This window comes from Bemisia tabaci, chromosome 5 (genome assembly GCF_918797505.1).
Source record: "Bemisia tabaci chromosome 5, PGI_BMITA_v3".
Taxonomy (NCBI): domain Eukaryota; kingdom Metazoa; phylum Arthropoda; class Insecta; order Hemiptera; family Aleyrodidae; genus Bemisia; species Bemisia tabaci.
The window spans coordinates 33,125,130-33,138,603 of NC_092797.1; the positions used below are offsets into that span (position 1 = coordinate 33,125,130).

At 35.2% G+C, this 13,474-nt stretch overlaps 1 protein-coding gene across 1 annotated transcript; it reads left to right on the forward strand.

The window, feature by feature from the left end:
• The first annotated feature begins 2,483 nt into the window (after positions 1-2,483).
• Positions 2,484-11,961, forward strand: LOC109037308 (uncharacterized). Its single transcript, XM_019051905.2, has 4 exons — positions 2,484-2,636; positions 10,151-10,224; positions 10,618-10,753; positions 11,444-11,961. The coding sequence occupies exons 1-3, from the start codon at positions 2,616-2,618 to the stop codon at positions 10,751-10,753; spliced, it is 231 nt and encodes a 76-aa protein (XP_018907450.1). The 5' UTR covers positions 2,484-2,615; the 3' UTR covers positions 11,444-11,961.
• Positions 11,962-13,474: the final 1,513 nt, after the last annotated feature.

Consider the following 13,474-nt stretch of genomic DNA (forward strand, 5'->3'; position numbering starts at 1 on the left):
CGCATCTCCCAGCGGGACTAACGAGACAACCGATCTTTCCAAGGGAGCAAGGGGGGCCGAGCCCGCCGGCCTATCCCTATATTTTTCCCGCCATCGTGGGACCAGGACGGTCAAGCCGCACTGGAAAAAAAAAAACACATTGGCTCTAGAGGCCAGACTCTTAAAAACATCGACAAGAAAAAGTACTCTTGATTCAATCAGAATCTAGCTTAAATCAAGAACCAAGCCTCTTAATTTAAGCGGATTTCGTCTTGATTCAAGCAAAAATCCGATTGAATTAAGAGTATTTTTTCTTGTCGATGTTTTCAAGAGTCTGGACTCTAGATCCAATGTGTTTTACTTTTCCAGTGCGGTACCACCCGCGCACGAATCGGCCCGGCGGTTCGAGCTGAATTTTGACGCAAAGCGGAATTATATTTTGAGATTAGATTCGCAAGTAAGATGGTCTGAAGGCAGATGACGCTCTTTTATTTAACGAGTAAATCAGACATTTTGTACCTACTTTTGCTAGGTATATTTGCAAAAAGATGTAATAGAAAAGAAGCAAATGACGTTATTCATTATGGTAGAATGAAATTCAGAATATTGTTTTTCCCATAATAAAGAACCGCTAATTCCTGGAAATAATAAAGAACCGCTAATTCCTGGAAAGTAATAGGGAACCGGTGGTTCCTGGAAAGGAGGAGTGGAGTGTTGACGGTAAATAAAGGTAAAAAAAAAAAATATTTTTCCAAACGAGCAAAGAAAATGTGATGGTTTCACAAAAACTATATAAATATTGTAAGCAGTCTGCAATTGCCAGCAATTGGCAAGCAACATGTATCTTAAATCGTCAAATTTCAATAATTCATATCGACAGCGTAGAGGTTTCATTTGAGAAGAAACCCCCCCCCCCCTTGAAATTTAAAATGTGAGGAAATAAACATCAAAATTTGCTGTTTTAGTCAAATATTCCATGTCCGACCTCTCCAATTTACTCGATCCACTGTGCGGTCGATCGAGCACCCTGTAACAGAAGGTGTGCGCAACAGATCTGGAGACTTAAACGCACGATTAAGAAAGTAAGTACAATTCCGCACCTAGTATTGGAGAGCTTTTAGATTTGGGGCCATTGATTGTGGCAGTATGAAAATATGACGATCTTAATTTCTGTGCTTCGACTCAGTTGTTGAACGTTGTTAATATTTTAAACAACACAGGTATAGGGAAGGAAAGCTGCTTGAATAAGTCGCCCGCCACAGCCGTTGTAGTGCGCGATTTAACTCAGATTATTGTTTTACTAATGAGCAGGCAATTCAAATTTCCCGTAATCAATGCTACCTGGACGCCAGGCTCTTACTCAGGAGTTCCTTTGAGTAAATTTCGCTATCTGATTTATGTTTAACGTGGAATTTTGATCGGGAAACATGTATTATAATACTGTAATTCGTGCCTTATCTAGTAGTCGACCCGGTGAAAACGTTAAAACAGTCTAAACCGTTAAGAGCCGAAATCGGCCAGACTGACAACAACGACCAAAACAGTGACAATTCTCAATACTAAAAAAACAAATTTGAATTGCCTGCTCATTACTAAAACTATAATCTGAGACGACCCCAATGAATCCAGTTCGTACTAATGTGAAATAAAATGTCATTTTTGGAATCTGTTTAACCCTCTATGGCATGAATTAATTTTAGATCTCAGATTCTGGGGAATACTAATCTATTTTGTAGCTTGCATAAAAATCACGGAGTACCAAATATATTTCACAGCTTTAAATTTTTGGGAATCAATCATTCAAATTAAGAAAAAGCGAATGAAAAGTTGCAAAATCATGCCACGGAGAAATGATTCAATTTTGGAAAAAATCCCAAAAACGTTGTTATGAACTCGTAACGCTATGGCATGGAGGGTTGATACGACCATACTGTCGTGCAACGCAAAAACGCCGTTAACGCCATTTCACATTTTCTGGAAACAATGTATCATAACAGGAAAATTTGTGTTTCTTAGAACAATGTTTTTACAGAATTCTTTCTCTAATATTATCAAGAACGTAACTTGTACCGTTCAAAAGTTACAAGAATTCCAAAATTTGGACTTTGACCCCCCCCCCCCCCCCCCCCTGTTCCCGGGGTTTAGGACTAAAAACTGACTATTTTCGGGCTTCTCAGATGACTCTCTATCAGCCCCCAACATATGACAGAATTCCCCGGGAGGGCTAAAAACGCCGATTTTGAATAGTGTCCTTTGAGGTGCTTGGGTAAAACAGTTTGTATTTTATAAAGTGTTAAGTTCCAAAAAACGAGGGAAAATCTTGATGGATTTACGGCGTTCTTCCTTAGCACGGCAGCATAGAGGAGTGTCGGGAGGAGCAATGGGAAATAGGGGCTGGGAAGCGCCAAGACCGGGGCAGGTCGGCCCCAGCGCGGCATGGTCAAGCCACCACCACCGGATTGATGCCGAGTTGAAACTTACGCAAGAACTGGATGACATAGTCCCGCGGTTCACTTTTCAAGTAGAGGGTATATAAAGCTCGTGGCCCTTGTCATTTCATTTAGTTATCGCTTTGTTTACGCGCTCATTTAATTTTAAAATCAGTCCTAGTGAACTTACCTCAATACCCTGCCATCATGATCTCTATCAAATATGCTGTAAGTTCGGCTCGTGCTCTTTTAACTACTTTTAGTGCAAGTGCCAATTTCGTCAGTGGATTTAAAAAAGTGTCTTTCAGTGTTATTTTTCGGTTGTTTCTTTTTCTTTATTTATTTCTGTGTATGTGCTCGTTTATGGAAATGCGACCTTCGTAAAATGAGGCAAAATCGGACCGAATTAAACCGAAACGCACCAAGTCGAAAAATTTTTTTTGAAAAAATTTTGAATTTACCTTCTTGTGAAATGTGTCTCGTTAAGAATTTAAAGTCGATAGAAAATACTTTGAACGTGAATACAGTTTTTAAACTTTGTCTTTAACATTGAGTCTTATGGAGGCATGAAAAATTAAAAAAAAAGTTTGAAAATTTTTTGAATTTACCTACTTGTGAAGTGTGTCTCGTTGAAAATTTGAAGTCGAAAGAAAATATTCTGAACCCGAATACAGTTGCTACACTTTGTATTTAACATTGAGTCTCATGGAGGCATGCAACTTCAAACCTCTTTTTCTTGCTTCAAAATTAATCCATTTTGGTGCGTTTTTGTTAAACTCGGTCTAAATTTCAAAGCAACAATTTTTGTCAAATGGGGTCGAAAAATTACAATTTGAGATTTTAGAGGAGAACTTTCAGTAGCCTCCTTTTAATAGCTTACAAGTGGTTCAGTTATCAGTTCCTCTTTAGACCGCAGTGGGTGTAAAGGTGCATTGATGCTCGGCAATTTTGTGCCCTAAAGCATAAAGTCTGATGTCATAAATAATAAAGTCTTACAATGTATCTATATAGCACTGATCTGTGCTCTGGTATCAAAAACTTAATGTCTAGTCTTTATGAACTGAGGTTCCTTTTCCCATAGACGTTTACATATCAAAATTTCCCCCGAGTTTTATGCCCCACGTGGAATTGACGCTTCATTCTGTCGGGCGCCCGTTAAACCGTCATAACATACCATGCAAATATTGGCAAAGTGACGAATAAGGGATCTCACCCTAGGTTGAACTCACTCCTTCGTAAATCAAAATTGTTTCTTGTTAGCTAGTATCGTGTATGATCAAAGTATGAGGGATTGCTTTTGAAATCAACTACATGAATGTAAGCGATTAGAATAGCTCCTAGTATGCTGGGTACTCATGAGACATTTTACTCCTAATATTAACCTTTAATATTAAATTTTTAGTATGAAGGATTCAATCATTCTTTTTTCTTAACATTGAACATGGTGGAAGGATAATTTTGGTGGAGCCGAAGAGATTATGTGTCCGATATGACTTGTAGATCTGGCACTACAGTGCCGGCAACTATTCGCAAATTGTGGCATCGGTTCAACTTCAACTTCACGAAGTATTTGATAGTTGTACTGCGTCAACCTCACAATGAAATGGATTCGGCTGTAGCCACAGTGACTATTACCGCATCAAAAACGATACATGCTCCAGCAGTTTGAAGAAAAACGTAGATTATGAGGCTCCACCAATCTTTGTTTCCCTCCAAACTGAGCGAAAACAACAGTGGAATTTGTGTTACTAAAAACTGAGTTTTAAAAGTTTCTCATTACTTTTCTGGGTTGTAATTAAATTTTAAGGACATGCATTAATTTATCTACCATTAGGAAGTTTTTTTTTTTTTGAATTTTGAAAAACTGTTTTTTAGAATTTCAAGTTCGATGTTTTTAACTGGGAAAAGTAAGAAAGAGAAGTAAGGGGCTCGGAAGATCAAGCGCATAAATGCATTTTTTTTAAAAAAAATTGAGATATCAACGAATTTAAGTATAACTAGTCTTAACGCATGTTCTGTGAAAAATTCGCATACAAATTCTTAATTTTATTAATCAAAAAGTCAGTTTGAACTTTCTCTCTGCCATGGAGATCTTTTTAATTTCGAAACTTCCATCATGTATTATTCAAAACAGCAAAAAATGCTCTCATGCGCCTCGTCATCCGAGCCCCTCAAATTAGGGGCTTGGAGGACAAGGCGCATAAGTGCAATTTTCCTATTTCGGCAAATACGTATCGGAAGTTTCGGAATTGCATGGATCCTTATGGCAGAAAGAAAGTTCAAACTGACTTTTCGATGCTTAAAAATTGAAATTTGGGAGCGGATTTTTCGCATAATATGCAATATGACTAGTTTTACTAAAATTCGTTGATATCTCAAATTTTTTTTTGAAAAAAATGCACTCATGCGCCTGATTCTCCAAGCCCCTTATCTCTCTATCTTACTTTTCCCAGTTAAAAACATCGAACTTGAAATTAAAAAATACAGTTTTGGTAGAACGAAATCATTAAGATCTCAATTTTCTCAAAAACTGCACTTCCCTAGTAGCAGAGTTATATAAAAAATTTGTTTTTAAAAGTATAAACCGTAAATAACCACAAGCTAAAGAATATTCATTGTTTATGTAATGGATGTAAAGTTTTTTAGTTAAAAGTTTACTAAAAAACTTATTTTATTATGTAACCCTTAGTATAAAAGTTATATAACCAAATTCAAAGAGTGTATAAAATGAATTTTCATTGTTCTTCCTGGCTGGTAGCGCACTCTAGTTATGAAGTGTGCAAGTTTTCATATGCGTTACTACCAGGTGGTGGATCATCGTAGAGTTGTGACATACCTTAAATCCGCGGCGTCCTAGTCGGGATTAGAACCCACACCTCGGGATGGAGTTGCAATCCGAAGTCCAGTACTTTACCACCAGACCAGCCAGGCTTGATATGAATGGGCCCCTAAATTCAATCTCTTAACTATCGCAGGCCTCTGAGTCCGTAATATTTTGTTTATTGACGGATTCTTATGATATTTTACCAGACTTTATTATTTATTATTTATTTATTTATTGTTTTTTATTTCATGATGTAATTTTTTCATTTTCATTTTTTTAACTCTCTCTCATTTTTTTAGCTCTCTCTTTTTTTTAACTATCATGATTTTTAACTATCATTTTTTCTAACTCTCTCTATTTTTTTTAACTCTCATTTTTTTAACTCTCTCTCTCTCTCTATTTTTTAACTTTATAATTGCGTCTTTTTCCAGTTTTAATTATTTGGGCCTTTTTCTAGTTTGAATTTATGTCGATGTATTTATGTTATTTATTTATTATTATTATCATTTCCTTTTTTCTTTTAAATTTTTATAATATTAATTTAAACATTTTAAAAAAAATCAAAATTTTTAAAATAATATTTAATAATATTTTTAAAATATTAACAAAAATAATTATGATATACTTTAAAAATATTATAAAATATTATTTTAAAAATTTTAATTTTTTATATTTTTAATATCTTTTTAAAATGTTTTAAAAATATTCATTGATTGTATTTCAAAAGTACTTTTGAAAATATTTTAAAAATACATGAAAAACATTTTAAAAATATATTAAATTTCAATATTTTTAAAATATTGCTGTCTAACTGGGCAGGGTTATGAGCCAGACACGCTACCAACTGAGGTAACAGGGCTCCTCGGATTGTGTGCCGAGATATCCCCTTTTAACTCGTCTCGGAGCCATTAGTACCTCTAATAATACCTATCCCACGCAGTCTGAGAGTCGAGGGTGTTCATTGAAATGAGATCATCATCATCATTCATGAAAATGAGATAGGTTTACGTTAAAGTCATTCAGGTCATTTATATAACAGTTATAATAAGCAAATTAAGCAAAAGGATACTATGCGTATAAAGAAAATTTATAAAAACCCTTCCTCAATTATATAAATTTTATATAAACGTTATCTTCTGAAAATATGAATAATTATTTTCATGGGCATTTTATATAAAACTTATATACACGATATATAAACTTTAGTTAAAATGGTGATTATATAACCGGTATTAATTCCTTATACGTTTGTTAGGAAGGGGAAAGTGAATCATGCTACTAGGGTTATGCGCTTCTCTGAAATGACTCGTATGGTCAAGCTTTAATTCAAGCATCATGTATTCCCGGCATCGGGCCCTTTCTCTCATGAGTGGTCCGTCGCGCGCGCGCGCTCACTAACATTCTGTGCTTCCTTTTGAAATTGGTGTAATTTTCCTCTCACTCACTTCATCCGCTTCCCCGGGGCCCGGGCAAGACCGGATAACCACTCCGCACGGATCCTCTCTCTCACTTACTTAATTAATAACGATGCTTCCAACAAAAAACGATGATCAGAACGATTAATAGTCTTCCGGGGACAGGAATTAGATCTGCGTTTGAATTACCTCTTTTATCTAAACGTGTATTGCTAAACGTGCACTTAGCGCGAGGAAGTTGCACACAAAACTTGTCTCTCCTGCATTCCCACAACTTATGGTGCATGTTAAACACATGCATTTTGGCCCTGAGCTCTTTTGATTCAAATGCACTTTATTTCTAATCTGACAAATGGACCGAGTTTATCAGAAAGAAAACAAACCACATTTTCAAAAAAATTGAGTTAAGAATGTTTTTGAGTTTCTCTAGTTGTATACGTTCTCCTGCCCAAAACTCAAAGTCGAAAAAAATATTAGTTAGTGAAAGGAGGAGTTAAAGTTTACTTTCTACATTGAGTCTTATGGAGAAATAAAACGTCAAACCTCTTTTTCTTCTTTCTTCTTTTCTCTCTCATTCTCTTCTTTTAAAAAACGGATAAATTAATTTTAGCAAATTTCAGGAAACTTTGAGAAAATCACTCTTTAAAATTCACAAAGAGAAGAAGATAGGCAATACAATTGACTCTCTACAAATCGTTACATCTCCTAAATATAGTTTTTTGCAAACTATTTTCTGGTGCTTTCTAATATTAAGTATAGTTAAAGTTGTGATTCGAGTAACGAAATTTTTAGTCAATTTTTTTGACGGTTGAAGTTAATTTGAGGAAGAAAATCTAAATAATAGAACGAATTAACCCAACTTGGCATGTAAAGGAAACGGAATGCTTTTGAAACCAAGTAGAATTTTGGGCGAGGGTAATCGCAGTCCTGGTGGTATCCTTCACACTCTTGAGTAATATGCACCACTGTACATAAAAAAGACTTTTTGAATTTTGATTACCTTTAGCAAAAATGATACTGGGCCCACAATTAGGTTGAATTTCATTCAAACTTACCTTACTTTTTTCCGCAAGGAGGAAAAAAATTAAATATTATTTTGGACTTGCGAGTACCTGATTGGACTACATTTTGCAATTGGAAACTGCAATTTCTGGCTAGTCCGTAAAAACACGTAGGCGCATACAAGAACTAATGGTACATACGTTGATCCTGAACTGAGCCAGAAATTGTAGTATTACTTGCAAATATTATGTGTGGGGTTAAAAAATTTAAGATTCTAGAGCGGACGCTATTACTATATTTTCAAAATTTTCAGCCCTCGCTTCTTAAAAGTACAAATTCGCATTTAAGTTACCGTCCAGCCGGATGGAAGACTTAGCCATTTGTCTTCCGATCGACAAACTCCACTTTTAGACAGCTTGATAGTACTGATTTTTAAAGCCCCTATTATCCCTGGCCTATCATTACTGTTACGGAACAAGTTCTAGTCTTCACGCGAACCGTAATTGGAAATACGTCATCTTTGGATATGCGGGTACTTCGCATTTTTCTTTGCACGCGTAATCCCTCGCTGGTTTGCTTCTCGAACGTTGACACGCAGAGCAGCAGCTTTAAAATGTTGCTTCGCCTCATTCACGCACCTTGTTGTCACTTGCAACATGTTGTTGTTTGTTTTTTTCCCTCCTAGTAACCAACCGATCGATCCAATAAGTCATTTTCTTATTGGAAACAGCCTCCTTTGAAAAAAAAGCACTTTTCTTAGAGGAAATTTTTTTTAGGGAATGTGAAAGTCTTTCAATGAAATCCGTGAAAAAATCTGGGCCTTTTTTTTTTTTTTTTTTTTTTTTTTTTTTTTTTTTTTTTAAGGGTATTTACCATGAAGAGAAAACATCAAACTACATAGGGCATCAAATTTTACCATCTAAATAACCGAAGTATTCCGTCATAAAAACCGGGTTTTTGTTTGAGTAACCAAACTTTTGGCTAACCATTCAAAAACCTTGCATTTTGTACCAAAAACACTTTAGTTGTCTGATTCGGAATTCGGTTTCGATGACGAAATTTTTCGATTACCCGGAACGAAAACTTCAGTAACCCACATGAACCAAAATTCAGCACCGGTTACCGAAGTTTTTTCCTCTATGCGTGTGAAAAAGTCCATTGCAACTTACACCATACAGACTAAACATTCTTTTTGTCATTTAATTGAGCGCCGCATAGGCTCTATAGAGCAGAAGCTATAAAAATTATAAACCGGCATCTGATGTGAATCCCAGCATTCCTAGTATGCGAAATTCAGAACGGCTGCACTAGGAAGAACGCCGCATGAACATTCGAGAGCTGCCAAATTTCCCTTGATAAAACATGTATTTTTCACGTCATCCATGCACATTTTCCTTTAAAATTCTCAGATATTTCACCTTAAATTGCGTACAAAAGTGTCTGAAAATTTTGGAAAAAAATATTCACAATATTTCCAGTAAATTCGGTTTTTATCGAAGGAAACTTGGCAACGTCCTAAGCTCATACGGTTTTTTTCCTTAGCACGGTAGAGTTGTACTACTGGCCCCGTGCCGACAACTTCTCATTCATCGAGGATACAACGTGAGAGAGGTCGAATACGAATAACGCGAACACCCTTACGTCATACGTAACTCCTTCGCACGGCCCGAAGTCGATCATTTCCTCGCCTCAAAAAAAAAACCCTCCTTCGCGAATCTGAAGCGAACCATCGTCCATTACTTAATGTGTCTGATCTTGGCGCACTCGCAGGAAACGATGAGATCACCACTGCGATTTGGACCTGATAACCGGAGGGGCCGGTATACTTCTTAGTTGCCTTATTCGCGATGAGAGATGGGAACTAGAGCACGAGTGCAATAAATTCATTACACTTCCATTCTAAGCTTCGAAATTGGTCAGAGGAGGTATGCCCTATATCAATCGCATTTGCTCCCATGGGGTATATTAATATGTGAAGCGGATTAGGAGAAGAGATATATCATTGCTTGAGAACATTGTGAGCATATTCCATTCCCCTCCATAGGGAAAAAAGCATTTGAACTGAAGCCAGTGGACTCATTGAATTCAATTCACAGCAATTGATTCTTTTACTAAAAAAAGAAAAGAAAATGAAGGAGAAGAAAACAATTAACGAGAAGTTCGATGTTTTCAAAATGAACCTGAGAGTACGATTTGATTGGATTGGCAATCCCTGGGGGACAAAGCCCAAAACACGGAAACTCTAAGGAGTTTATTGTGACCGGTCTTTTACTCAAATTGAACCTATAGAGACTCTGTCCCCCAATGGAGATACGAAAGAACTCTAACCTGAGAGTATATTACACAACCGGATATTTAATTAGTGTTTTCGTCTGGTCATGCATTTTTCGACTCAGTAGAAATTATGATCTTGTTTTTTCTTTTAATAAAGAGCATGTTGAGGAACATAAGTTGGAATATTCTTAATATGTCACCTCTCAATATTTTGTTTTACTTTTCAGATTGCTCTCCTCCTGTCACTCTTCGCCGCAGCCATGAGTTTACCCACGCCAGACCCAAGCTTCTGGCCTAAACAGTGAGTATTATTTTTGTAACGCGAAAGGAGTAAGTTGATCAAATGCACAAAATATATTCGTTCTTGAAAAACAGGTTGTCTAATAAAGTATGTTTTCAAAATAAATTTTTTAGCGTGCATTCATAGAGTCTTTGAGCACCCATAATGTATCATTAATGTCATTTGAGTTACCTAAACAATAAATTTTGACATATATTAATTGAACTTTCATTATGTTCAACCTTAAACATACCAGTTTACATCATTCGATTTTTATTAAACATACAATTCTACAATTTTTTTTATGTAGACTCGCAATGACTTTTTACATTTTTTATGTCTTCGTCGTTGCGCAGATTCTCGATTTAATTGACATTTACGAAGTGAATAATAATACACCTTTCGCATTTTCAGTACTCACTACATTATTCACGTGCCATATGAAGTCCACACCGTCCACAAGCACCATTACCACAAGGTCCCAGTTTACATCAAGTCACATGACCACGGATGGGACTCTCACTCCAGCCATGGATGGGACTGGGATTAGGTAAACACATAAGTTTAATATAGAAGAAAACATAGATGTTGTTAAAATTTGGGACTTTTTCAACGTCCGGAATTAAACGATTAAAGAAATGCACTGTGATAATGAGCATGATATTCACTGAAATGCCTGGGACATTATGATAAAAATAGAAGGTAAACATACATTAGGTATGTGCACTGATTATAAGAAATTCGATTCTTGAAATTCGGACAAATTCAGAAAACCGACAATTTAAGAATGGGTGGCTATTTGCACTTTTAACTGTGCGGTTCAATCTTTTGCATATAAAATATGCGAGGGTTCAATTCATAATCATGAACAAGAATTTCTTTAAAACATTTTACAATTCATTCATTTTCAGCAAGAAAAGAAACACATTAATTGTGGTCCGAATTGTATGACAAAAGGTGGTAAAATAACCGATTTATTATCAGCGCAATCAAGCATCATTTTGGACAAATTCGGGGAAAAATGCCATTAAGAATATTTTCGGAATGAGCTAAACTTTCTCATAGACAGTAGATCATATATTAAGAATTTGGACTCTTACATCAATTTTCATTTTTGCAGGGAAGACAATAGTACTTTCAGTTTAAATTTCAGCCGCTTTCTATGCTGGAATTTCTAATTTTAAACAAATGGACTCCTGATTCATATTGAATACTCATAACTAATTTTATCGTTTTTCAGATTCTTCGACTGAAGAAACAACTCCAAGACTGTACATGCGCAACCTCAAGTTTGAGATGAGTACAAATCAAAAGATACTAACACAATCACCATTACAAGAAACATACGTTACCATACTCAAGTTCCTAAATACTTTATAGCTCATGAGACCCTCATATTTCATCAAAAAAATAACAGGACCAAAATGTAAAAGCTACATAATGCTCTGAAAATTTGCGAAATTTACCTTTTTATGCTTGCAAGAGGAAATCATCCTTAATGTATAGCATCTGCTTAACAATTTTAATATTGTATTTAGAATCATTAAATGTCTCTATCCAATGTAAAAATTGTATCTTCTATATTAGGATTTAATTCAATTTTGAAGGAATTAATTTTGGTCATATATAGCACAACATATTTCATACCTCAATTCTTTCAACTCGCCTGTTCTTGTTACCAAATATTGGAATGCCTCTCTCTGTTATACGTTTTTTTTTTCTTATTCATAGTTTGACTGATCAATACTGAACATTTCTTCAAAAAATGATTCATAATAAAAAAAAAGTCAAAACACGAATTACAGTTATGTTTTTCTTTTTCCTTCTGCAAACTTAATTGTTTACAGTAACCTGTCAGCGCAGGCTGCCATAACGCATTCTCATATTTTTTGGATGTTTTATATCGACTGTTTTTTGTTAAAAGTTAAAAAAAAAAAAAAATACAACAAAATTATAGGGGTAAAGATGAGAAATTGAATATATTTTATAGTAATTTGTTGTCCACCTCCTGATTCCCGGAAAATGTCCTTGTTGCTATTAACTAGCTGAATGCCATTTTTAGGGTCTGAATTTTCATCCTCGGAGAGAAGATTTCTCTAGACGCTCCGAAGATGAAAGTTCAAACTTTCAAAATGGCCATCAGCAAGCAAATAGCAACAAGCACATTTTTCGGTAATCGGTGAGTGAACAACAAATTGCTATAATATGTATCCTGATACAGATAAAGCAAAATTCTCGATGAAAATATCATAGCCTCATAAATGAGAGCTTTCATTTCAATGACTCATTCAAAATCCTACGCAAAGCATTTGCCGTAGAAAGTTAAAATATGTAAAATGCACATTGAAAAAACTGCTAATCGATAGTACTTTAATAAATATGCGATCTTCTTTCAATAAATATTTTAACGATCAATATTACTACAAACACAATTCATTAAGTTTGAAGGTCTCAAAATAATATCGAGATTTAGAATAAAAATGTACAAAAACCAAATGCCTACGTTAATGAGTGCAGTAAACATAAGAAGAGAAGACCTTTTTTGAACATAGCCAGAGTTCGCACGCAAATAAGTTTACAAATACTTTTAGACTGTGACAGAAGATCCGCCATCTTGATTCTTGCATTTACTTTACATGTAAAAGTGACGTCAGACGATCTCCTGCCGAATTTAAAAATGCGTAAACATGTTTGGCATGGACTCTACACTGTTGATTCCACAATTATTTATGGAAATTCAACGCTCATTAATATTCAAAAAAATAAATCAGAGCTGTTTCAAAGCATTTAACCGAAAAAAAGAAAAAAAAAAACAATGACTTCCAAATTATACCCAGTACATTCGTGTCTTGGGGGATCTGTCTTATTTTCTTTTTATAACTCACATCATGCAAGCTGGGATAAAGCCTGCATGACAATGGATGTTTTCATTTTAAATAGTCAACGTAATAACCACTTTTTGTTATCTTTTTGAGCTAAGAGAATTGCCAGGAAACCAACTTACAGACATTTGAATTTCTAGCAGTTCTAATTTTTCCTTGTGTTAATTACTATGACAATTACATAATTTAACCTAGGCTCTTGAGTCAAACTGATTTGTAATGGAAAAAATAGTAATTCACTGGGACGCATTCACTTATCTGCACAAAAACCCAATTTTGGGGTTGCAGAAAATCTGTATATGATCTTTCCCATTCGCGATCGAAGTATGCTGAGCCTAGAATGTATTTTCATTTCTAGCGTGCTAGTTTTGTTGCAGAACTTAGTAATT

Coding starts and splice junctions, on each gene's coding strand:
- LOC109037308 (XM_019051905.2), top strand. CDS start 2,616: ATGATCTCTATCAAATATGCT. Junction 2,637..10,150: donor TGATCTCTATCAAATATGCT/GTAAGTTCGGCT, acceptor TTTACTTTTCAG/ATTGCTCTCCTCCTGTCACT. Junction 10,225..10,617: donor CCAAGCTTCTGGCCTAAACA/GTGAGTATTATT, acceptor TCGCATTTTCAG/TACTCACTACATTATTCACG.